Source organism: Taudactylus pleione, unplaced genomic scaffold (assembly GCF_031769625.1).
Source record: "Taudactylus pleione unplaced genomic scaffold, aTauple2 ptg000032l, whole genome shotgun sequence".
NCBI lineage: Eukaryota > Metazoa > Chordata > Amphibia > Anura > Myobatrachidae > Taudactylus > Taudactylus pleione.
The window spans coordinates 41,568,545-41,592,383 of record NW_028284434.1 but is presented as its reverse complement, the minus strand read 5'-3'; the positions used below and the strand labels follow the sequence as shown (position 1 = coordinate 41,592,383).

The 23,839-nt window shown below is 45.5% G+C and overlaps 1 protein-coding gene and 1 non-coding gene across 2 annotated transcripts in view; both read left to right on the top strand.

Moving 5' to 3' along the window:
* EIF3B (eukaryotic translation initiation factor 3 subunit B) overlaps positions 1 to 21,681 on the top strand; it is a 30,061-nt gene extending 8,380 nt beyond the window's left edge. The window contains exons 6-19 of the mRNA XM_088452043.1: positions 246 to 403; positions 500 to 631; positions 720 to 786; positions 1,401 to 1,447; positions 1,536 to 1,746; positions 1,854 to 1,926; positions 2,729 to 2,851; positions 2,961 to 3,039; positions 3,154 to 3,292; positions 4,089 to 4,214; positions 15,191 to 15,268; positions 16,828 to 16,936; positions 19,275 to 19,388; positions 21,202 to 21,681. Coding sequence (XP_088308169.1) covers positions 246 to 403; positions 500 to 631; positions 720 to 786; positions 1,401 to 1,447; positions 1,536 to 1,746; positions 1,854 to 1,926; positions 2,729 to 2,851; positions 2,961 to 3,039; positions 3,154 to 3,292; positions 4,089 to 4,214; positions 15,191 to 15,268; positions 16,828 to 16,936; positions 19,275 to 19,372 — 1,440 coding nt within the window. The 3' untranslated portion in view covers positions 19,373 to 19,388; positions 21,202 to 21,681. The remainder of the gene's footprint in view (positions 1 to 245; positions 404 to 499; positions 632 to 719; positions 787 to 1,400; positions 1,448 to 1,535; positions 1,747 to 1,853; positions 1,927 to 2,728; positions 2,852 to 2,960; positions 3,040 to 3,153; positions 3,293 to 4,088; positions 4,215 to 15,190; positions 15,269 to 16,827; positions 16,937 to 19,274; positions 19,389 to 21,201) is intronic.
* On the top strand, positions 7,386 to 7,493 carry LOC148539050 (U6 spliceosomal RNA). Its single transcript, XR_015871370.1, has one exon. It is a non-coding gene; the product is annotated as a U6 spliceosomal RNA (small nuclear RNA).
* Positions 21,682 to 23,839: the final 2,158 nt, after the last annotated feature.

Below are 23,839 nucleotides of genomic sequence, written 5' to 3'. Positions count from 1 at the left end.
CTCAATATACCACGCAGCGCGATATGCCTGGCGTCGGTAAGCCTCCAGATCCCATGCAATTCTGCCAGCCTCGGGTGTCCTTTTTTTTTTTTTTTTGTAAGATGCATTTTCAGCAAAAAAAAAAAACCACGCCAGGCGCGCAGAGATGGTTTGTATGGCGTGACTTCAGCAAAGACAAGTTAGGGCATATCTGTATTTGTCAGTCTTGCCTTCAGCAATTGTATAGCTGTCATTTCTTGCTCTAGCGGTGGACTGAGACGTATGTGCGTTGGTCTCCAAGAGGAACATATCTGGCCACGTTTCATCAAAGAGGTATTGCTCTATGGGGAGGGGAGAAGTTCAAGCAAATCCAGAGGTTCAGCCATCAAGGGGTGCAACTCATCGACTTTTCCCCATGTGAAAGGTCTGTATAGTGTTTATAGAGCCTACTTTTGTTTGTAATTTCAGTGTTACTCCAGTAATCTACAGACTAACATTTATTGCAATATGTTCCTTGTAGGTATCTTGTTACATTTAGCCCACTTATGGACACCAAGGATGATCCCCAAGCCATTATCATCTGGGACACGCTGACAGGACAGAAGAAGAGAGGATTCCACTGTGAGAGCTCCGCACACTGGCCGATCTTCAAGTATGTTTATTAGTTCCTCTCTTTTGAGTTTAATGTGCTCGTTGTCTTTCTGTTTCTCTGTAATAAACATATGTCAACTATTTGTTAGGTGGAGTCACGATGGCAAATTCTTTGCCCGTATGACATTGGATACGCTCAGTATTTATGAGACACCTGTAAGTATTGTCTTTGTTAAAAAGTTTGTGAGCAGTGGTCATGTTAAAGTGGCTTGCTTCATTTAATGCAGAACTAAAGTGATTTAGATGTTTTAAAAATCTAATGTAACTCTTGGTAATAGTGGGGTTTCTGATTGTGGGTGGTTGGGGTAGGGTTTGGGCACTAGAGGGAGGGGTAGGGATTACTTACCGGAACACTGAAGGATGGGAGGTCTTAAGTCACATGACTGCCGGGACCTGGAACCATCAGGAGCAGTTAAGTCACCGCTGGGCTTCCAGGGACTATGTGGACAGTCTAACATGTTAACATTTAATCAGTGTCTCCATAATGAATGTAGACGTTATGACTTGACATATCCTATCACACCCAAGGAATAGATTTAGTTGATTATTGCAATATTTGCACTGTAATGTGTTTTTAGCACCAGTAAGCAAGATGTTTGTATTATCATGTTTGGTTGCCTTACCTGTGATTAGTTTAATGTACAGACGGTGTTTTGTTACTACAGAATAATTGTCAGTGACTTCCTATAACGGATGGAGATACACAGCTAGAAGTACATTTTTCTACACTGAACCAGCATGCAGTCTTATCTATTTCTTTTGTCTTACAGTCCATGGGCTTATTGGACAAGAAGAGTTTAAAGATTACTGGAATAAAGTAAGTTTATTCAGCATTCTTACTAATTGTTTCCAACCGGCTGCTTTTTTAACCGATATGATTAAAGAGTAGTGTTGTTCTCATTTAGAGACTTCTCATGGTCTCCTGGTGGTAATATCATAGCGTTTTGGGTACCAGAAGACAAAGACATCCCCGCCAGGGTGACGTTAATGCAGCTCCCAACCAGGCAAGAGATCCGAGTGAGAAATTTGTTTAACGTTGTGGACTGCAAGCTGCACTGGCAGAAGAATGGCGACTACCTGTGCGTGAAGGTGGACAGAACACCTAAAGGGACTCAGGTAGTTGTGCTTCAATATCACAGCCCTTATCTGATGCTGCATTGTTCATAAATCAGCAACTGTATGATGAGTTATGTCACAGTGCTACTCCTGTCACTTATCCACAGGGCGTGGTAACCAATTTTGAGATCTTCAGAATGAGGGAGAAGCAAGTTCCAGTAGATGTGGTTGAAATGAAAGGTGAGGTATATGGTTTGTCCCTTTTGTCGCTTTTCAGTCTGTAGGAAGCTACTAATTGTGGGTCCTTATCTGGTTTCTGTAAAAAGATAGTATATGAAGTATTGAACGTAGGATAAAGAGGGTGATTTCTATGGATGAGTCTATTGAGCTCTAATAATACTGGGGCGATGTCATGACGCATCAACTTATAATATTCCACCGAGAAAGCATCCGGACCAGGTGCCTTATGAGCTTGGAAGTTCGAGTTTGTCTCCTTAAGCTCAGTGAGAGAGAGAGATCGCTATCCAGCAAAGCCTTCTGCGCACTAGTGTGCTTCGGAAGACGCTCCTCCTCTAACAGCCTGTCCTGGAGAGCTGGATTAACCAGCCTAGCTCTATATAAGTACTTGTAGTATTTCTGGAATTGATCAACAATTGCAGATGTCTGAGTGTGGATAGTCCAGGACATGGGGTCCTTTTAATAGTATGAACAAAGGCCCCTCTCTTTCCCAGCTTTAGACTACAAATTGCTTCTTAATGACCTCAAGAATGGCGTCTACTGCCTATTTTTCATTTTGATTAACCTTCACGTGTAATGGTATTTGGATAAATGCCAGCCATCCTAGTCAACATGGCGACCGTGCTGTGTTCGTGCAGTGTGAAAGTCCTATTGTATTTGTAATTTCAAATGGAAAAAAAAAAAAAGTCAGTATTTTTGCGAGGACGAACAAATCCGTTGTGTGTGAAATAGCCCTTGTCCTATCTTGCTTTGTTGTACTCCTGTGTGCAGGATAGTTACATGTGTGTTGTATCATCTTCTGCAGATGGCATCATTGCCTTTGCCTGGGAACCCAATGGAAGTAAGTTTGCTGTGCTCCACGGGGAAGTGCCCAGAATATCGGTCTCTTTCTACCATGTCAAGAACAATGGGAAAATCGAGCTGATCAGTAAGTCCTCTTTTTGTTCATTGTGTCTGCCTTTCTAGATGTTGCCTCCAAGCACCTCACTCAGCACATGTTAGTATGTGTGGTTCATCTTCACATGGTTTTATTTCAGAAACCTATGACAAGCAGCAAGCCAACACAATCTTCTGGAGTCCACAGGGACAGTTCCTGGTTCTAGCAGGCTTGAGAAGGTGATTATAAGGCTTTCTTCATTTAGTTATGTGTTGCCCACCCGTGCATTGTTGCATTAGTATAAAGAAAACATGGGTGTAGTGCTGCTGTAACACTTGTCCCTGGTCTTCCAGCATGAATGGAGCGCTAGCTTTTGTTGACACATCAGACTGCACGATAATGAACATTGCAGAACATTACACAGCCTCCGATGTTGAATGGGATCCGACAGGTCGTTATGTTGTCACTTCTGTGTCCTGGTGGAGCCACAAGGTAAGGTTTAATGTTTTTAACAATGTTCAACCTTGTTACCATTTGCCTGTGTGTGTGATTTCCAGGTCCTATAAGAAAACTAACTATGCTAATTGAATTAAAGTTTATTTTCCTCCAATGAGACACTTTAATAAGCCCGGGACGTACTATGTTAGTTTGGTGATACATTTAAGTGCTGAAAGTTAACAATGTCATGATGGAAATTCCCTGATTTTCTGTTCAAAAGAAAACGTAAAGGGAGGGACAATCCAATCGCATGAATGAATGTGGGCAAGCTCCTTAGGGTACATATGCTAACATCTACACAGCGCATTTCTCCGAGGAAGGTGAACATGACCAGCGCTGTAGCAATAGTCGCTGCTGCTTTACACTCCCTACTAATCACACAATTCCTAATAGGTTTCTGTTCCACAGTTTCCGTTGTTCTAAGGACTCCTAAAACAGTTGCTAACTCCAGTGCAAATAGCTGGAATGCCTGTCATTTATAAAGACCATTGATCTCTCTGTGTTAAATGCATCTTCTGTACTCTCTGAAACATCGGCTGTACCTAGAAGTTCAGCAATTGCACTTAGTAATAACATGTAGTAGCATGGTGGATGCCGCAGATGATTGTTCCTCAGTGTGAGGCAGCCACAGTCCCACGCAGTAAGAGAGGCAACCATCTGCATCGGTTCTCCTTGGTGACTGTAGTATGAGGCACTCGATCATGTCTGTTTTTACTGAGTAATAACTAATATTCCCTCTAAACTAGAATTTCCACTTCAGGTTCTCATGTTTTTTATTTTTGTTATTGAGGTTGATAATGCATACTGGTTATGGACATTCCAAGGTCGTCTTCTCCAAAAGAACAGCAAAGACCGGTTCTGCCAGCTTTTATGGAGGCCAAGACCCCCAACTTTGCTAAGTCAGGATGAAATAAAGGTACGTGAAGAAACTTTTTCTAGAACCTAATTTTCTCCTTCATCCACTAGGGGACACTGGAGTTCAAGACAGTGGGGTATAGACGGTGGTAGAGCAGAGCCTGGCACTTTAAATAATTCAGAAGTGTGACTGGCTCCTCCCCCTCTATGCCCCATCAGCCCCAGTTTTTAGAATGTGCCCGAGAGAGCCGGTCGCACATCAGGCTGTCTCCAGCCTTTTTCATAGTTTTTAATTTTAAGGTTTATTTAACAAGCATTGAGGACAGGCAGGCTGCTTACTGTGGCAGTCTGCCTGCTACGTGGGAGCCGCCGGGAGGGCACCACACGGCTACTGCAGCCTGTGTCCGGTGACCCTGAGGAGGGGGCAATAACAAATTGAGTCATCGGACTCTGCGAGGCCCGCCACTGCTGACACCGGCATGTGTCCGGGTTCCTCGCCGCCCCCTCAGCCCAGCATCCCGGCCGCAGCAGTCCGTAAGTATCCCACCACTCCTGACTAGCTGGAGTGGTGGGCCAAAAACGCTGGGCTCAGGAACAAGCGGCTATTACAGCCTCTTTCCCCCTGTCAGTAAACTGGCAGTGTCGGAGCTGCTTATGTGACCCGCCGCTGCACTCTGCAGTCAGCGGCCGGGTCTCTACTAGCCACTAATTCCCCCTCCTATTTAATGAGGGGAGGACCGTCTGGCAGTGAGTCACTATAGGTGCCTCTGTGGAGGAATAATTGTAGCCGCACCGGGGCTTGTACCGTAGAAGCTCCGGCGACGGCATTAACGGGGGGCACTTAGACACCGCTTCAGCGTGGCTGTCTGTAATCTAGCAGCCGCTCAGCGGCTGTCAATTATCACAGCGCCGGTGCTTACAAAGAACACCGGCGCCAAGTTAATCTCCCGCGCGGCTGTTATAGGCGCGCTTAAACAGAGTCAGGCTCTCCCTCCTCTTATAAAGAAGGAGACGCTGCACCGCTGACTACAGCGCTGACAGGACGTGAGGCGCGCAGTAGTCCTCCCAAAATGAAGATGGGAGGTGTAGCGCCAAATGCCCGCCATTAGCGGGAACGGTAACGAAGTTAGTGCTATTCCTGGTTGTGCGGAGGCGTGGCTTAGGTCCGGCGGCCATTACTACTCCCGGGGAGCAGGTGCCGCAATTGCTTCTAAGCCTCTCGCTTAGTTGGCGCGCAGTACAGCGCAGGTTTACGCTTGGCAGTGCAGAGAGAGGTCTGGGCCCCTGTAGAGGCTACACCCACTGTAACCTTAAATGCAATTCCGCTGCTGCAGCTACTACAAGGCATGCCTAATGTAATATGACATGCCTACATGGGGAAGTGTGTGTTTATACATGTATGTATGTGCGGGGCCTTCCTGCATGTGTGTGCATTTGTGTGTATGTGTGTGTGCATGCAGTCTCCCTGCGTGGAGGTAAGCCACATGTATGTATATATTTTTTTTTTTTTTTTTTTTTTTATATATATACATAAGCCCTACTTTAGAACATATAAATATGTCTGGAATGAAGTTTGTCCTGGGCTCAACCAAGGTCTTGGCTCAGTTCATTCCATGGCTCTACCTGTTGCTCATGTTAAATATTATTGTCACCTATTGATCTTGATGTAGGTACGCGTATAGTATCGCTTCTTATCCTTACCGTAAAGGCAGTGGAGGATCTGTTATCAGTTTTGTCTGATACCTAGCATATTTTAAAAGAAGGATCCTGCGATTGGAGACTGGACTCTCCTGATGCGGTAGTTTGGTACTATATCCATATACCGTATATATAATATGGTGGCTCTATAGCCTAGAGTCATGTCCTGCAGCTTACATTGTGATAGTCACAATTCCCTCAGGCATTGCTTCTAGTATGGACCCTATGCATGTCCTGGGGCCTTCTTGTATGTCCACACATGTATATTGTGGAGCAAACTATAGGACTCTAAGAATGCAAGAGATATATATATATATATATATATATATATATATATATATATATATATATATATATAATATAGCATGCTAATCTCCTAGTACAGGAGTCTGACAAGTAAGTTTCCTATATTGGTGCTAACTCTTCCTTTCAAAGAGATTGCCTTCTCATGCAACTATGTTCTCTGGGTGTACGTGTGTATATATACTGATATATTCACATTCTTTGTATGAATATTTACTAATAATTGGGAAAACCTGTTTTTTAACCCTAACTGGGGTTATCGCTACAGATATATCCTTCTTTACCTGGGATAATTAAGGCACTCTATGTCTATGTACAGGTGCCTTTCTCAGTATAGGTTCTAGTACTCAAGATTATTGTTTTGTCAATATCTCAATTAAACAAGGCTATAAAGTGGCCCCTAGATACACTTCATATCAGTACATGGGGAATCCAGGTTCTACACCATCCTCAGGACCTAATTGTTTAAATGACAACAGACTGCAGTTACTGCTCCTGTGCCTGAAGGCCTAGGGCCACCCGCCGAATAGGCGGGGTCAGGCCTGGCTTGATTAGATGGGTGAGTATCAAGTAAATCCTTGGACCTGCGGTTCAATTTTGAATCCTTCACGTTGTGATCACTATAACTTTCAAGGGTCACTGGTGGGGATCCATCATCAAATATGTAATATTTCTGTGTGTATCTTTACCGGTACAAGGTCTTATTTAAATCCGCCTTTTAACTAATATGCACTTCACCATTATAAGTATGAATGTACTGATACACTAGCAGACCGTATTTAGGGTATATGTATAATCTCTATATGTATACACATCCCTAATGTAACAAGCTCAGGTTTAGAGTCCTGTTGTACAAGCTTCTTGTCTCCGCTAACATTTTGCTAGTTTTCTACAGTATTTCCTAAGACAACATCGCCAGACTGAAGTCCGTGCTGTAGAGCATTGCTTTTAGCCCACTGAACTACTCTCTATACCTGACGTGACGGGTTGCTGTGAGAGGGAAAAGGTCAGTGACATTCTACATAGCGTCTAGAGGGCTTCTGGTTACTCACAGGTAAGCGGTACCTCACTAATTCCTCGGAAGAGGCTACTATTTCATGCAACCTGGCATTACAAGTCTCCCGTCCGCACCCTAGCTGCAGTCCTAGCAGCCATCCGCTCTCATGATCAGTTGGCTCTACTACACTTTAGAGCTTTCCTGGCGTGTGGGTGCATAGTTCCAACATTGAGAGTGCTCGCTTCAGCAGCACATTTTCTAAAAATTGGAACGATACAGAGAAGATTTGCATAGCCCCTGCGCAAGGATGACACGCATTTTCGTGAAGCATTCCATACTTAATTGTCACTTTATTCTACTAGAATTTGTTGGAGTTATAAAGGACTGTAGCACTTCTATGGGCTAAGGCACTTCTTTACATTAAAGTGTGCGGTCATTCTGTTCTGCATTGGGAGCCCGATTCCTGTTCAGTATCTTTGAATATTTTCATCACACTGACAGGTACCTGATGGGTACTTTTATGGTTGTCCTAGTTCTCTAGCCTTGCTGTATGGGATGCTTCTATATATATTGGTAGCTCTCCCTGGGTGGCTGTTGCATCCGTGTTTTTTAACTGCCTGGGTATCCGGGTTGTTTTCATACTATGTTCGGGCCAGCAGTTTGTACTGACTACGCACTTCCATCATGAGGGATGTTGTCTGTTGTTTGGGGTCGTTGCTGTGGTTTTCTTTTCAGGCCGGCACAGGGCGTGTGCCGTATAGTCCCCGCCTGAGGCGCCCCATACACGAGTTTGAGACCCATCCCAAGCGGTAGTGACCTCCCTATAGGCAGGCAACTGATGAGCTGCCAGACACTCTGCCAGTGGTCTGGTATGGGGATTTATTATTGCAGGGTTTCCGTTGCTGTTTGATCTCTCTGTTTCAGAGTGGTGGTACTGCTGTCTGACTCTCTGAAAGAATTGAGACCACAATTCCTTTCAAAACCGCCTCTGCCTCATACCCCGTGGGATCTCTATTTGTTGGAGACTTCCTTCCGCTGGTTACAGCCTTGTAGTAGTTGGGCCTCGAGAATGGTCCAGGGTGACTGTTCGGTCTTCACTTTTTCCTCCCTGTATACTCTTGTTAGGAGTCTGTGGACAGGATCAGCTCTGTATCTGTAGATTGGTATTCTTATACGTATGTCTATATGTATTCTGTCCAGCACTGCTGGAGGTCTGCTGTCGGCGACTTATACAGCTTCCTATGTTCGACTATGGTTCGGACTTGGTCTGTTTTCAGCTGGGTTTATGCTGCTTTTGATGTTTTCATCTGCGGGTGTTCTTTCGCTAGCGGTTGTTCCATTCGAATTACGCTGTAAGTTGTGGAATTTCTGTGGTTGTTTAGCAGGGAGTTTTGATTGTCTCTTCTGCTCTGCGACACTTGATCCTCAGCTCTTGCCTTTCCATTGAGCCTACAGTTCTTGGCGATCCGGGTTTTTGGTTTTGCCAAAGGGTCTGCAAGTTCTCCGCGCTTCCCACCCGGGAGGTTGGCTTTGGGACGTCCCCACTGTCTTGAACTCCAGTGTCCCCTAGTGGATGAAGGAGAAAACAGGATTTTGGTACTTACCGATAAATCCCTTTCTCCGATTCCACAGGGGACACTGGACGCCCGCCCAGCGCTGCGTACCTGCCGTGTTTTTTTAGTTCCTTATATGGTTGTGTGACTGCATGTGTTCCCTGCAGTGGGTTCCTCGGTTCTCCTTCAGTCGGTATTGTTCCGTTCTGTGTTCATCTCCTTCTCCTCATTTTCCTATTGTCCTCCGTCTCCTCTCGGGCTCAGTTCTTAAACTGGGGCTGATGGGGCATAGAGGGGGAGGAGCCAGTCACACTTCTGAATTATTTAAAGTGCCAGGCTCTGCTCTACCACCGTCTATACCCCACTGTCTTGAACTCCAGTGTCCCCTGTGGAATCGGAGAAAGGGATTTATCGGTAAGTACCAAAATCCTGTTTTATTGAGTTAGGTGACCTGAAGTAAAAACTGTTCTACTTGAGGTTGGGACGAATGTGTCAGGTCCATCCTAGCACTAGCAGTTCAAGCTACTCCATCTAACTCTGAGTCTTTTTAGGTATTATTCGTCTCTCCACCCCCCTCCCAACCCCTTCCCCCAACTGAGAAGGCTCAGGCTACACTCAAAACTACATTTCTACTTCAGGGTCCATAGGGGGTCCACAGGGTTGACCTTGGGGTATAGGTTGGGAACCAAATCCGGGCACCACGCAGTTAAAGCTTTTAGCTCCCAGGATGCACTTGGGTCCACTCTCCCTATAACCCCGCCCCCCAGCCAGAGGCACCTCAGTTTAAGTTGGTGCCCGGCCGGAGTCGGGTCACCGTTACTGCAGGGGGGCTGCTTAGCAGCCCCTAAGCTTAAATGGACGTCTGAGCTGCCGCTCCTACACCCCGCCGGCGCTGCGACGCCAGTACAGATCTGGGGATCGCAGCGGGACCCCAGAGTCTGTACTAGCCGGGCTCTGGAGGAATCCCTGGGCTGCTGCCGGATCGACGGGGACAGGTAAGTCGCGTGGTCACCGCTTGCGGTGATCCACGTGTGAATATGCAGCCTTATGCCTCCGGTCTCTGGGGACAGACCGGAGGCGCTAGCGGTGGCGGCGGGCTCCCCCTCCATGGAGGCATACCCCGCGTGTCCACAGCCCACCAGGGATTATAGCGGCAGCGGGAGCCGGCATCCCGGGGGGTCAATTGCTAGCCAGGGGAGGAAGCCTTCCCTGTCTAGCGGCTCCTCCCCTCAGCTCAGCGCGCCTTTCAATAATACAGTCTGGCGTCGCTGAGCTGCTTCCTCCGCGGGCCACGCTTCTTCTGAGGTCTCCAGCGGCCATTATCTCTCGGTGGTGCTGCAGAACTCTTAGGATGTCAGTGAGCCCAGTCCCCCTGCGTACCTGACCATTTGCATGAGTGTACACAGCGCTATAGCCTTCCCAGACACTGAATCTGGGCAGTTGAATGTAGCGACATTGTGCAGTATATTATATGTCATGCTTATGTATGTATATATATTTTTCTGCATTGTATGTGACTTTTGCTAGTGCTGACTGTCTGCTTTTTCTCTCACCTGTCAGTGTATATCTATCCCTTTTCTTTATCTGCCCTAATACAGGTGTACCTGGGGTGGTTCTGAGACCTCACATATATATATTTGTTAATATCTGTGAGGTTTGTCACATACTGTTGCGTGCTGCACGTTGCCATATTTTAGATGGAACTGTGAGTTGCATACGCTGATAATGGGTTCCTGCAGCTAATCTTAGCGTCAGTCAGGACCGGTATGGCGCTGCTTAATATTTCCGTCAAGATAGTCAGATATATCTGACCAGGAGATTGCACACGATACTGCACCCATTATTGCTATCCTGCAAGTCATAGCCTGCAGGAATTAGTGCGGAGGATTTTAACTCAGAAAGGTTTACGTATGCGGCACCATCTGGTGCCGGGCCCCTTGCACGACCCCCTTAAAGGGCGTTGTTTCTCAGGATCCTCTCCTTTGAGGATCGCCGGGCGGGCCCCATTGTCGTCACTCGCTTGGAGTTACTTCACCATACTGCCCTTTTGAACTCGGGGTATCTCGCAATTTCTTGCAATTTACCCCTGTGCAACAGACTGTCGCTCCCCGCCGGGGTTTTTCACAGTACATGAATTACCTCCGATACCACATCGGTCTGTCATTCCCCTTGCAGGGATTACCACAACGGCCACCCTGGTGGATGTCGTTTTATAGAAATACTAATTGGCGTGATATACGCCTTGTGGTTACTGACCAGTGGCTCTGCCGTGAACTGGATGGTATATTCGGCTCTTTCCCTCTCGCATGGGGGGAGCCGATTTCAAGTATTATTATCCCTGCTTTGGGGCTGGTAGCCAGGTTCATTCTGGATATAGAGAATGTCGATCCTGCACCTGTATCATACATCTCCCGTTTTCTGCCCAGCGGGTGGATCTCATAGCGGGAGTCTGGCTGTCCCCAGATACGAGGAGTCACAAAGGCCTCCTGTTTCCCATTCCCTGAGGGTCCTCACAAGTAATGGAAATCCCCTTCTGGGATGGATTTGTATGTTAATCATCGGGTTACAGGCATTAATACGCCTCCCATCCCGGCCTGGACGAATTTTACGGATCCGTAGGTGGTAACTTTGCCTGAAATCAATGTACTCGTTTTCAGGGCCTGTTGCCCGTCCTACCATGGCCATCGCATGGTGATGCTTTTGTGACGTTTTTCCCCTCCAACACGTCTGAGGTTCAAATATCTTTTTGCCGCTCACAAAATATGCAGTGGTCATATGTGGGATTACCTCATGGGATGCCGGTCTTCTAACTTTCAGGGTTTCGGCGGCGTCTGTATCCGCCGCAGTACCCTATGGCTGCGTTATGGGAAAGCAGAGGTGCACACTCCTTCCAGGGGGAAGTTCTTGTTTGGTCCTGACCTTGACAAGATCGTTGCATCATTGGCAGTATCACTAATGGGGAGATACCGTCTTTAGCTACTCCCACTACATTCGGACTAACTCTGTTAAGTCTTTTTGTCCTCAGGGTCAGCCTAAAGGCCTGTTTTTTCCTAGGCTGTCGGCCTCCACGGGGGCCACCATATCCAGTACCGAGCAGTCCTGGACTTCCGGACGACCCTGTTTCTACACCTGAGGATATACCCTCAGCCTGACGGGACAGGTCTACATCTGGGGAATTTCCAGAGTGAGGTACTGATTCTCAATGGCCTCTCATTGCTCATGCAGCCTCCTCACAGGCATTGTTACACGGGCCCTTCTTCAGAACTGATCAGGGCCTTACAATCCCAGAAAGCTATACAGTCTTTGTGGTAAGCAGAGCTATTTCGGCCAACCTCACTATCTCAGTGAGGGACTGGTTGTTCTACTTTCTTTTTGGGGCGGTGACCGACTGGTCCTCCTTTGCCTATACTCTGTCTCATATTCCTGAATCAGATTCCAACGGTGCCTTGACTCAGGTGGAATCGTCCATGCTCCATCATCCGATGTTTGGAACCTGGGGATTTTATGGTATATCCGAGTATTCAGGATACGTACCTACGGGTACATACAGAGCCCTCTCATCAGCATGGGTTCAGGTTTGCTGTGCCACAGCAACACTTGTAAGTTTCGGGCTCTGCCTTTTGGGGCTGTCCTCAACTCCACCGGGGTTTACCAGCTTTATGGATTTTCTGACAGTTCACCTGTTCAGTGTATCCGAATGCTCCTTTCTCTGGACGGTCTCCTGCTTTTAGCAGGATCACCAAGGTACTTTACCGCCAGGTCAGGATAACCGGGGCTTCTTCTCGGCACAGATAATTAGTCAACGGAGAAAAAGTCCTCCCTGCATCCCTCACAGGGTTTTCTTCATCTGGGAGCACTGCTGGATTCTCAGAATCTGAGAATTTTTCTGGCGTAAGACAAGATCTCCACTCTTCAACTTCGAGTGTGCGGATATCTACGCAGTCGACATATGTCATTACTCTTTGTGATGCGCGGTCTACCAGAGTGTCTACCTTTCGGTAGGGTGGAATGTGCTCAGTTCCATTCCAGGCCTTGCCATAATTGACTCCCCTCCAGATGGATCGAGTTTTTTCCATCGGATCGCTGTTCGAACGATGATACTTTCTCCGGAGGCGAGTTGGTCTCTGTCCGGGTGGCTATGGCCATCTCGTCCAGGGTGTTCTTTGCTAAAGACAGTGTCTGGTCCGCATTCGTTTCGGGGCAGTTGGACGTCTGTCGCTTCTGCCCTGCCACTTAACTTGTTGATACTTTAAGCTGTCTTGGACTTTCACTCTGGCCTAACCCATTTGTCACGGTAAACCTGAATAGGTTCAGTCCGACAGTGTCACAACAGTGGCTTCCATCTAGGCAACACTGGTAGTTGGGTGGCAATGTTAGGAATGTCACCCATTCTGACATAGTCCAAGGGTCTTCTCCTGGCCAACTCTGCGGTGTTTATTCCCGGAGCTCTCCATTGGGAAGCGGGCTTCCTCAGCCGTCACGGCGTGCATCCCGGGGACTAGTCTCTTCTCCAAGAGAGGTTTCAACTCCTGGTGAGCAGAGGGGGCCTCCCTGAGGGGATTGATCCCCATGGCCTTCTGACTCGATCACACATTACCGGTGTTACAGTCCAGCTCTAGGAGTACTGAAGCTACCTTCAGTGACTCTTTGTCAGTGAAGTGGTCCTTCCACTTTGTGTACCTGTGTCCTCTGGTCTCCCTTCTTCCTCGAGGTCTTCGGAAGTTTAATTCGAGACGGAGGGGCTTTCCTTCTGGGGGCTCCAGGTCGTCCCAGACATCACTGGTACTAAGATTTTCGGAGTCTCCTCCTCGATGCTCCGTTCCTACTGCTTCACTATCTGGACCTGTTGTCTCAGGGTCCTTGTTTTTCCCTGGATCTGGATCGCTTGTCTTTAACTGCGCCCCTACTGTGGTCCTCGGGCTTCCCTGGCTCTGTCTTCATTGAGATGTTTAGAGCAGATAGGCCAGACTTTGCTGGGATCTGCCACGGACTGTGGCATACATAATTCTTATGGTATCGTACCTGTCGATACGATCCTCCGGTGTCCAGGATTTCCAGATATTCTGGCATTCCTTCCAGCTGGCTTGGGTTTCACCCTTGGCCTGGCCTTCCTGACAGTGCGGATCTCTACACTGTCGGTATGGTTAAGATATGGAATTGCTCCGCTCTGGTATCCAGTTCATCCTTTGGAGTGTTTTCTGGATTATGTCTCCACTTGTCCTCCCTAGGGACTCCTGGGGAGTTAGTAGTGGTTCTTTGTTCCCTCCGGGGACAGTCAATGGAACCGCTGGTTGTGATAGCCATTACATGGTCTATTGTTTAAGCTCTCTCTCTCTCTCTCTCAGGGTGTTTAAATCAACCAGGAGAGTGTCTGAATGGGGAGCGTTCTCATGTGGCTCCCTCTTCTGGAGGGCATCATGTCAGGGTGTGAGTTGCTCTCGCCCTGTGTTTCTTCTTAAAGTGGTTTTTAGGTTCCATATTATTCTGGAACTTATGGTATGGCCATTCAGTTCCCAGTCCTCTCGGCTGTTGTGGCCTCATGGACTGTGGTCCGGCCTCTTTGGCTTTATGTGATCCGTTCAAGTTCCTTATGGTAATCGGACTCCTTATTGGTGGTCTGCGGTTTCTGGTTTTAACAGGAAACGATGGCCGGCCTATAATGAAATGTTGGCTGGATGGCCTCGTATGTCTTCCTCAGGGGCCTACCCATGGGTGGGCATTTCTGTCGTTGAGGCTTGTTTTTTTCTCGGGCCGTGTAACCCTCGTGGGCGGCTCGTCGTGGCGCCTCGGCTGTTTTGCCTTACTAGGTGTCCACGTGGTCTTCTGTCCATACCTTTTTAAGGTTCTAGGCATTGGTTTCCTTTGCCTCTCAGGATGCTTCCTTTTTGGCGACGGATTCTCCTCTCAGCACAGGAGCGTCCCCACCCTTGGTTGAACTGCTTTGGGACATCCCCAAGGTCAACCCTGTGGACCCCCTATGGACCCTGAAGTAGAAAACAAGAGATATGGTAAGAACTTACCTTTGTTATCTCTGTTTCTACGAAGTCCATAGGGTCCACAGGGCGCCCGCCCTGACGCACCTGGCTTCATATGGGCTGTGTTACTGGTCACCGGTTTCCCGTCTCCTTTTCTGTGAGTATGGTTCTAGAGTGTTCCAGTTTTCTCTCTCTTTTTCTCTCCTCCTCCGGCCTTTGGCTACTTACAATCTGAGGTGCCTCTGGCTGGGGGGCGGGGTTATAGGGAGAGTGGACCCAAGTGCATCCTGGGAGCTAAAAGCTTTAACTGCGTGGTGCCCGGATTTGGTTCCCAACCTATACCCCAAGGTCAACCCTGTGGACCCTATGGACTTCGTAGAAACAGAGATAACAAAGGTAAGTTCTTACCATATCTCTTGTTTTAGGTGGTTTTAGTTTTCTTCAGAGGATGAGTTGAGACTGTTTTTGTGTTTTTTTTTATTTAATAATGTTTGTGTTTTTTGTATTATAGCAAATCAAGAAGGATTTGAAGAAGTATTCAAAAATATTTGAGCAGAAAGATCGTTTAAGTCAGTCGAAGGCTTCAAAGGTAAAATAAAAACAAAGACCCACATGGACACAATAACAAAATAAACAAACCATAAATGGCACTTCATGAATTGCTTGATAGTTGCTGTTAGAAGTCACTCATCTATTACATGCAAACATAAGAGAAATATTAGCACTTATACAATCTGTATTGAATACTGAGAATAACTTCAATTCGTGAGCCCTATTTTACAATTGTATCTACAGTTGTTTTTAAATGATCTTCAAATGGGCATAAATATTACCTTAAAATACAAATAAAATAATTCCATTAAATGAACAACTAAAGTGCACGGACTGCATATCAGAAGCGGATTTTACCAAGGCCCCTCTGAGTAAAATTCGCCACTTCAGTGATACATTTGCAGTATGTGATTGCACTGGCTTCACTGTGATTGGCAGTGACTTCCCTTTGGACGCACTACCTGCCAATCACACACAGGATAGGGAGTCCCAGGGGGAGGTATTTTCCCCCCTTGGGACTGCCAGTCCATGCTGCGATTAGCAGAGAGCCTGCTTCCAGTGGGAAGCCACTCCTCTGCCTATCGGGCAGTTCTACCCGGCTACTAGGGGCTGCAGCTGATTCAGTCACTAAAAGACGGTGCTTTGAGTATGCACGGTCCCACAGCCGCATATGCAGGTTCATGTCAGATCCATTCCGCAGGTGCTGGGACCCCTGGCAGTCAGACTACGGTCTCCTCCGACCTACAGTGCAGGCAGCGGCAACTTCCCTTATCTAAGAGGGTAGGAGCAACTGCTGAAATTTAACTATGGCTAAATAGTCCAACTTGACACCTCGGGCTAGGTTAGATATCCTGATTTCAATGGAAAACTCCTAGCAGCGTTGGTAGTATATAATGGTGGAATGTAGGGGCTAAGCTGGATGTATGATCAGGTCTGAAAACCTGAATGAGTACCTAACTGGTAAAGAACTTTACGGCAAACTCCGGTCTCGTTGGCTCGTGAAGTTCCCTATATGGCTGGTTGACAGATTGAGATTGCAATATCTTGTGAATCTTGTTTCTTATTAAACTTAGATCAATCATGTTGTTCGAGCTATGAAATGTGTACATTTTTTTTCCTGTTCATTATGGTTTCTGGGTGTAATAAAAATAAAATATATCTATCTATAATAGACCGGCACTCAATAGGCAGTGCTGATGGTACTAGAATTGCTCCGGTGCCCTCCTTTTAGGGTTTAGCAAACTCCAAATATCTGTCCAAGAAGGCGGCACTCAAACTTCAAAGCACAGTGAAAAATTCTTGTTTAATGGATTGACGTTTCGGAGGTCGAACCTCCTTTCTGAAGACACCAGCATACAATGTAACAATACAAACAAATACATTTAAACACCTCCGTTCCTCCTCCCTGCCAGCAAACAACGCTTGCCGCGTCTAGATAGATAGATATATAGATATATCTATATATCTATCTCTGTGAGCAGTAATATATAGAAGTACGTGTTGCATTATAGTTTTCAGTTCTCTATGATCCCTTTTATGTAGTAAGTCCCAAACAAGTATTAAGGTTCTCATTTTCCGATGCTTTCCTCTTAAAAGGAACTGGTAGAACGCAGAAGAACCATGATGGAGGAATACAAGAAGTACTGTGAGATGGCGCAGAAGATGTACATGGAGCAGAAAGCGGCCCGCTTGGAGCTCAGAGGAGGTAAGGATTGATTGTTATTGGACGGGTCCTGTATGACGCGCTGGGAGCCTGGGACTCACCCGACATGTTTGCAATCTTGAGTTTGTCCCCAGCCAATCGCTGCCGGCAGCCTGCCCTGAGCGGCTCCCAATTGGCCAAGATAATCCTCTAGCCACTCCCCCAGTGTTGTCTGTCTGATGGATTCTCCATCTATAGTGTGACCAGCGGCAGCATGTGGATCTTTGCTCTGAACCGGAGTTTTACTGTTCCTGGTTCTCAAGCCTCATCGCCAGCTGCATTACTTTCCAGCTGTGAGGCACCCAGGCTGTCAGCGTACACATCCAGCACGGCTAGTCAGCACACAGTCTCTCTGGTGGTGATATTGTGGGATTCACCCATCCATGACCTCCCCAGCAGCTCCATTTAGTATGATAAAGCTGTCAGTGTTTACACAGGCTGGACAGTTAAACAATTCTAATCTTCTGTGGCTGGGTCACCACTTAATCACAGCACACATGAGGCTGAAAGCCTGGAACACAGTCTGCCCTGCATTGATTCTGGGCTCTGAAGGGTTAAGCAGCTGGGAGTACTACTAGGATAGTGAACCTATGAGTCTAGTGAGGGTGAGAGCAAACAGCTCACAGTTCAAATTCTATGTTATTTTATGAACACATTTTTCTTTCTTACTACATGCAGCTTTCACTGACACTGTGTATTCATTAGCATTACAATACATTTTCACCACTAGTGCACATTGGTGCATTTAATTTTTAAGCCTAACCTCTACTGATATCAGTAGGCTTAACAATTGTGTGGACCCAGTTTAGTCAATGTGAATGTGCTCATATTGGAATGGTTATAGAGCCTGATACAGAAATAATACACTTATGCGATTGCCAGTTGCAAATTTCGCATGGACCACAGCTGTGAAAACATGCTAACAGTTCCAAAGCTTACCCGAGCTTAGGGACGCCCACTGCTGCCTTATATGCGTCCAACGTCACTTACCAGCGTAAATATTGGTAACATTGACCGGCTATGCAGCCCTTGTGGAAGGTCAGACCTGTCTCTAATACAGCGTCTCTCCAGACACACAGAGGGCTCGCATGCTGCATAGGAGATAGCAACTGCTAGTTTATGGCCGTCCATGTAACAGTGTTTAACCGGTCAGACATGCCTGCAATTTTCTAACCACCCCGTTATCTTCCCCCCAAAAGCTGACTACCGGTCACTAACTTTGCAAATGGGTTCTCTGTACGTGAGGAATAGCAAGACAATCGCTGCACATGCCCAGTGTAGCTTAGAAGCATGTGCAATAGCAAAAAATCGCTTGGATTAGTATAAAAATCTGCATTGCGAACATCTCTGAAATTATCAGGTGCTTAAGTGCTGAGTGATAATTTATCAGTTACAGCTTGCTTGAGCTTACTAACCCACTTAGCCAACAGCACAGCATCACACAGCTGCTATTATTGTGTTTTATATTTATTGTTTCTACCGCATTAATATTCACCCACATGATTTTATATTGCCGGTTGATATTTGTGGCTTAATCTAATTTAGACACTTTTATGTGATACTTGTTCAATTATTGTAGTTTGATATATTTTATCTTTATATGTATGTCTATTTTAATTTATTTTATTTATATTAAATTGAGATATTACGCTGCAAGTGAACAATGCTCCATATAATTCTTTGTTCTGTTTTAAATTGTTGCCTGACACCTCCCTCCCTGAACCCAGCACTGCCTGCCTTTACCCCCTCTACCCGCTTACTGCCTGAATCCTCAGCTCTACCCTAGCTGCTGACTGCCTCAACCTCCAGTTCTACCCCAACTGCTACCTGTCCCCCAGCACTGTCCAAGATTTTTAACTGGTCCCACCACAGCCTACCCTTAGTCCCCTCTCTGCCCACAGCACTGCACCTGTCTGCTATTTGAGATCAAGGAAATGTATTTATAATCATTATCTGTACTTAACTGAAAATATGAGTATGACTTTCCATAGTGGGGCATGTGGGATGGTCTCATGGCATAGGGTGAGCTCAAAAGCAAAAATTGTGTTGGGACCTAGAAACTGGAGTAGGACCCCAAAGTTTTAAAGTGAGGGGTTCCTGGGACCCACATTTTTTTCTTGCTCAGCGCGATCACTGATAGATCTATCTATCTCCATTATGCTCACTGAGTTAATCCAGTTACTACACTACAGTACACTATGGAATTACAAGACTGTTTAATGATGATCAAATCTTTGTGTAGCAAATAGAAAAGAAGTAGCTATTTTTTTTTCAGGTTTGATTAATCTTTACCTACAGTCCTAAACCTTTCTGGTTTTCTCTCCAAACTCTCTCGTATTAGGAGTGGATACCGACGAACTGGACAGCAATGTGGATGATTGGGAAGAGGAGGTCATTGAGTTCTTTGTCACTGAAGAAATTATACAACTGGAGGAGTAATCTGATACAGACCTTGGTGAGTTATTCATTTTTTTTTTTTTTTCCATGTTCAACCAACTTTTGTGGTTTTGTATGGAAGCTAATGTTTTGGTTCGGTTAATTGTAGTCACGCAACAATGCTAGTTGTATGAAAAATAAAAATCCTTAGTGGCGTATTTTAAAGGCCAGTCCCAAGGTCAATGTAACATATTCATGTTGCAGATCTTTACACTTATTTAGGAGTGATTTTCATATTGTTTTATTACCTGCTTGTCTTCATTTAGAGTCCTGTCAATCTTATTCAATTGTTCACTTCTCAACTTGAGAGGGATATATGGAATTGGTTTTCCATGTACTGTAGGTCCACCCAATCATGAAACAGACAACTCAGAAGGAAACTCTGTGTACTGTTCCCTTTGCTGCAGTTGCAGGTTATATGAATAAAAAATGTATTATAAATAAGGCATCAACTTGTTGTTGTCTGCAAAGTAGCTAAAGCCCTCCAGCTTACAAAACCACATTACTTAATTGTATCTAGTACAGAGGATAGTCTACTTCTCATTGCAGGATATGGGCAAACTCTGTTGTTGTGTTGCGCTGGCTTTGCTTGCTCTGTCATATAGATTTGGTATAGAAAATTTGCCATGCCCACAGGTGGCTTTCATATGTGAGGACTAATATTTTGGATACAAAGTTTGACGGATCTCTAGTTGTGCCTTGTTGCTCTAATCTGTCACCCTTTTCCTTGTCTTTCTATCATCTGCCCCTCTTATCTCTAGTCCACACACACACTACTTTCTAATTTCTCTCTCTCATCTTAGTGTGATTCCCCCTTCCCACCTTGAGGGGAGGCTCCAGGCCAGGGGTATATTAAGAGAGGAGAGGGCCAGTGTGCAGTCTCCGTCTGGTGCCCCCTCCTCTCTACCCGCAGTGCAGTAGACTCTATGCACTAGTAGACTCTAGCGGTGTGCCAGAGTCTACTGTGCATATGCATGTCTCCCGCCACACCATTATTCAGGTGATTTCTTCAGTGCTGCCCTCCTCGACCCAGGCACAATCTGCACCCATTATAGATATGCCAGTGCTCCAGACGCAGGTGGGAGAAAACAGTCTGTGTATCCAAACAGCCCTGGGGGTGAAGAGAGGTTGTCGGTCAGCCAGTGAGAGCTGCGAGGAGGCGAGGCCTCCCTGCAAGACATACAATGCGTAGGATTATATAATAGGTTTTGACAGGACTGCTATGTGAGGGCAGATAAAAGGAAAAAAGGGCAGTCCCTTGAAAGCAGAGTGCTGCAGTTAGCAGTGTTGACACATTTATGGAAGTAGCAGACATTATTAAAAATTCCACATATAAGGGGAAACTATAAAGATTGGTATAACGTGCCTTAAACATAAGAAAAATAACCTGTTAAATTTAAGGTGCATACACACGGTACGATATCTATGAAGATATGAGCGAAAACAATATTGTTCAACGATAAATCGTTCATATCGTTCACTTTTATGTAGCGAACGACCAACGATGCGTGTTCCAGCATGGATAATAACTATATCTATGGTCTTCCACACATGCAGGCCAACCTGGGCAATATCGGCAATAATTGCCTGTTCAGAGATGTGGCAGGATCACTTCACTGAAAGATATCGATCATAGATATCTATCAGTGTGTACACCCAATATTGTTTGTCCTGCACTACAGAAAGTTCAAGGAAAATCGTTCAGTGATATCGTTAGGTTGTGCAGATCGGAACGTGTGTATGCAGCTTCAGACTAATATGTACCTGCATGATTTATGTACAGTGGAAATGCTTTTTATACAGTGTTTTTGTTTTTTTGTTTCTCCGTGCAGCGTTCTCATTTCTGCATCAACAATTCTCTACCAAAACATACAGCTCCAAAGTTCAGTCTTAGTCCTTCTGCTGCGACCTTGAATGGACATCTTTCCTTTTCAAAGTTGTGCCTTTAATCTTCACTGGAGGATCCAATAAAGAGCGCTACTTTTTAACCTCTTAATTGTCTCTACCACCTCTCGATCCATCGACAAAGCAAAAGGAAACTCCTGTTCTATTGCTTCAGCATCAAAAGCTGCTCTGCCTCAGCATGACATTGCCACCGGAAGCTGGACGCACATTGCTTCAGCCTCTGAAGAGCCTTTTCTACTTCCCTACTGAGCGGACAGTCAGCTGCTCTAAGTGGCAGATGAATAGTGAGGATACGCTTGTACTTATTACACATGTTAGTGTGTTGAACCAGCACTACAGTGGACTGTATCCGCCTCCATTCAGATTGCAACTTTGCAGGATTAAAGATGGAATTTAAAGTAAACCTATATTTACTATGTCTGTGGTTTTATTTAGTGCTCTCTCAATCTCATGCATAACACAGTATAAGGTATGATCATATCCTTAAAAGCAAAACATCTGACATTAAATTAATTAGGCCATGTAACGATCTCTTCAGTCATATGTATCAGGAGCACCATAAGTTATATATAACCTGTATCTCTCCAGCTGCTGTGATGGTACACGGGTGCTAGTACAGCATTGCCTGGCAGCGTGTTCTGGGTTTACACTGGGAGAGAGTGACAGCTGTTACCCTTATCTTCTAGGTCTACAATGAGAGAGCCCCAGGTTGTCTAAGCTTGGTGTATAGGCAACCTGTCTTACCATGCTGCCTTACTCTTCCATTATTCGCCTTTATTTATATGGTGCCACAAGTGTTCCGCAGTGCCTTACAAAGTACATAAACAAATAAGTGAACAAGAAACCAGTGATTTACAGTACAATACAATGCAGGACAAGGACACGTGGTTTATACACTTTGCTGCATTAGTGATTTCAACACTCAAAAAGAAGCTTCAGGGAGTCAGCAACCAAGTGTTAGGTGTACTTGTGGGGAGTAAGGAGTAGAAGAGTACTTGTGGGGAGTAAGGAGTAGAAGAGTACTTGTGGGGAGTAAGGAGTAGAAGAGTACTTGTGGGGAGTAAGGAGTAGAAGAGTACTTGTGGGGAGTAAGGAGTAGAAGAGTACTTGTGGGGAGTAAGGAGTAGAAGAGTACTTGTGGGGAGTAAGGAGTAGAAGAGGACTTGTGGGGAGTAAGGAGTAGAAGAGGACTTGTGGGGAGTAAGGAGTAGAAGAGGACTTGTGGGGAGTAAGGAGTAGAAGAGGACTTGTGGGGAGTAAGGAGTAGAAGAGGACTTGTGGGGAGTAAGGAGTAGAAGAGGACTTGTGGGGAGTAAGGAGTAGAAGAGGACTTGTGGGGAGTAAGGAGTAGAAGAGGACTTGTGGGGAGTAAGGAGTAGAAGAGTACTTGTGGGGAGTAAGGAGTAGAAGAGGACTTGTGGGGAGTAAGGAGTAGAAGAGGACTTGTGGGGAGTAAGGAGTAGAAGAGGACTTGTGGGGAGTAAGGAGTAGAAGAAAGTATAAGTAAGCAGAAGCAAATGAGGCAAGAGGGGAGGGGCAGACAGGTGTGACACAGATGGGGTAGACAGGGAGGAAGGAGCATATGTAGTAGCAGGTTAGGATGAGAGCTGGACGGCCTTTATAAAGTAGTGAGTCTTGAGCGCCCGTTTGAAGATTTGGGGGGAGAGAGAGTTCCAGAGGTAGGGAGCCGCACAGGAAAAATCTTTAGAGTGGGAGGAAGTAATCAGTTGGTAGAAGACACGACATGCGTTTGAGCGAAGTGGGCTACTTGCAAACCAAATTGAATATATTTTAATTTAAATACTATCTTACATCACTTCTGTTACATTTATGCATCACCTGTAACTCAAATCTGTTTCCTGTAGTACTCCAGCTATCCAAAAATTATAGAGAGAATTTTTGTATATGCTGTGGAGATTCTAGGATAGCTGAAGGAATACTATTGTAAACGCATTTCAGTTATGTGATGTATAAGTATAACATAAGTCATATAAGATAGTGTACAGGTTGAGTCTCCCATATCCAAAATGCTTGGGAGCAGCGGTATTATGGATCATGGAATATGCCGTATTTTGGAGTATTTGCATATCATAATGAGATCTTGGGAATGGGACCCCAATATACACACAGAATGTCGTGTTATATACACCTTACACACACAGCCTGCAGGTCATTTTATACTATATTTTCAATAATTTTGTGGCTCAAGCTAAGTTTGTGTACAGAAATGAAGTGTCTTTGTTTCATATACACCTTATACACAGAGCCTGAAGGTGATTTTATACAATATTTTTAATAATTTGTGCCTTAGACAAAGTTTGTGTAGATTGAGCCATTAAAAATCAAAGATTTAATTATCTCAGTCATGCCAAAAAAAATTCTGTATTTCGGAATATTCCGTATTGCGGAATATTTGGATATGGGAGACTCAACCTGTACCAGTTTAATTTAAACACAAGCCTTGGGGAGCACCACCAACAGCAAAAACATATACAACTTGGTATTGTTCCACCCTAAACCCTTTAGTAATGTTGGTATATAACATGTAAAAAATAATCATTATTG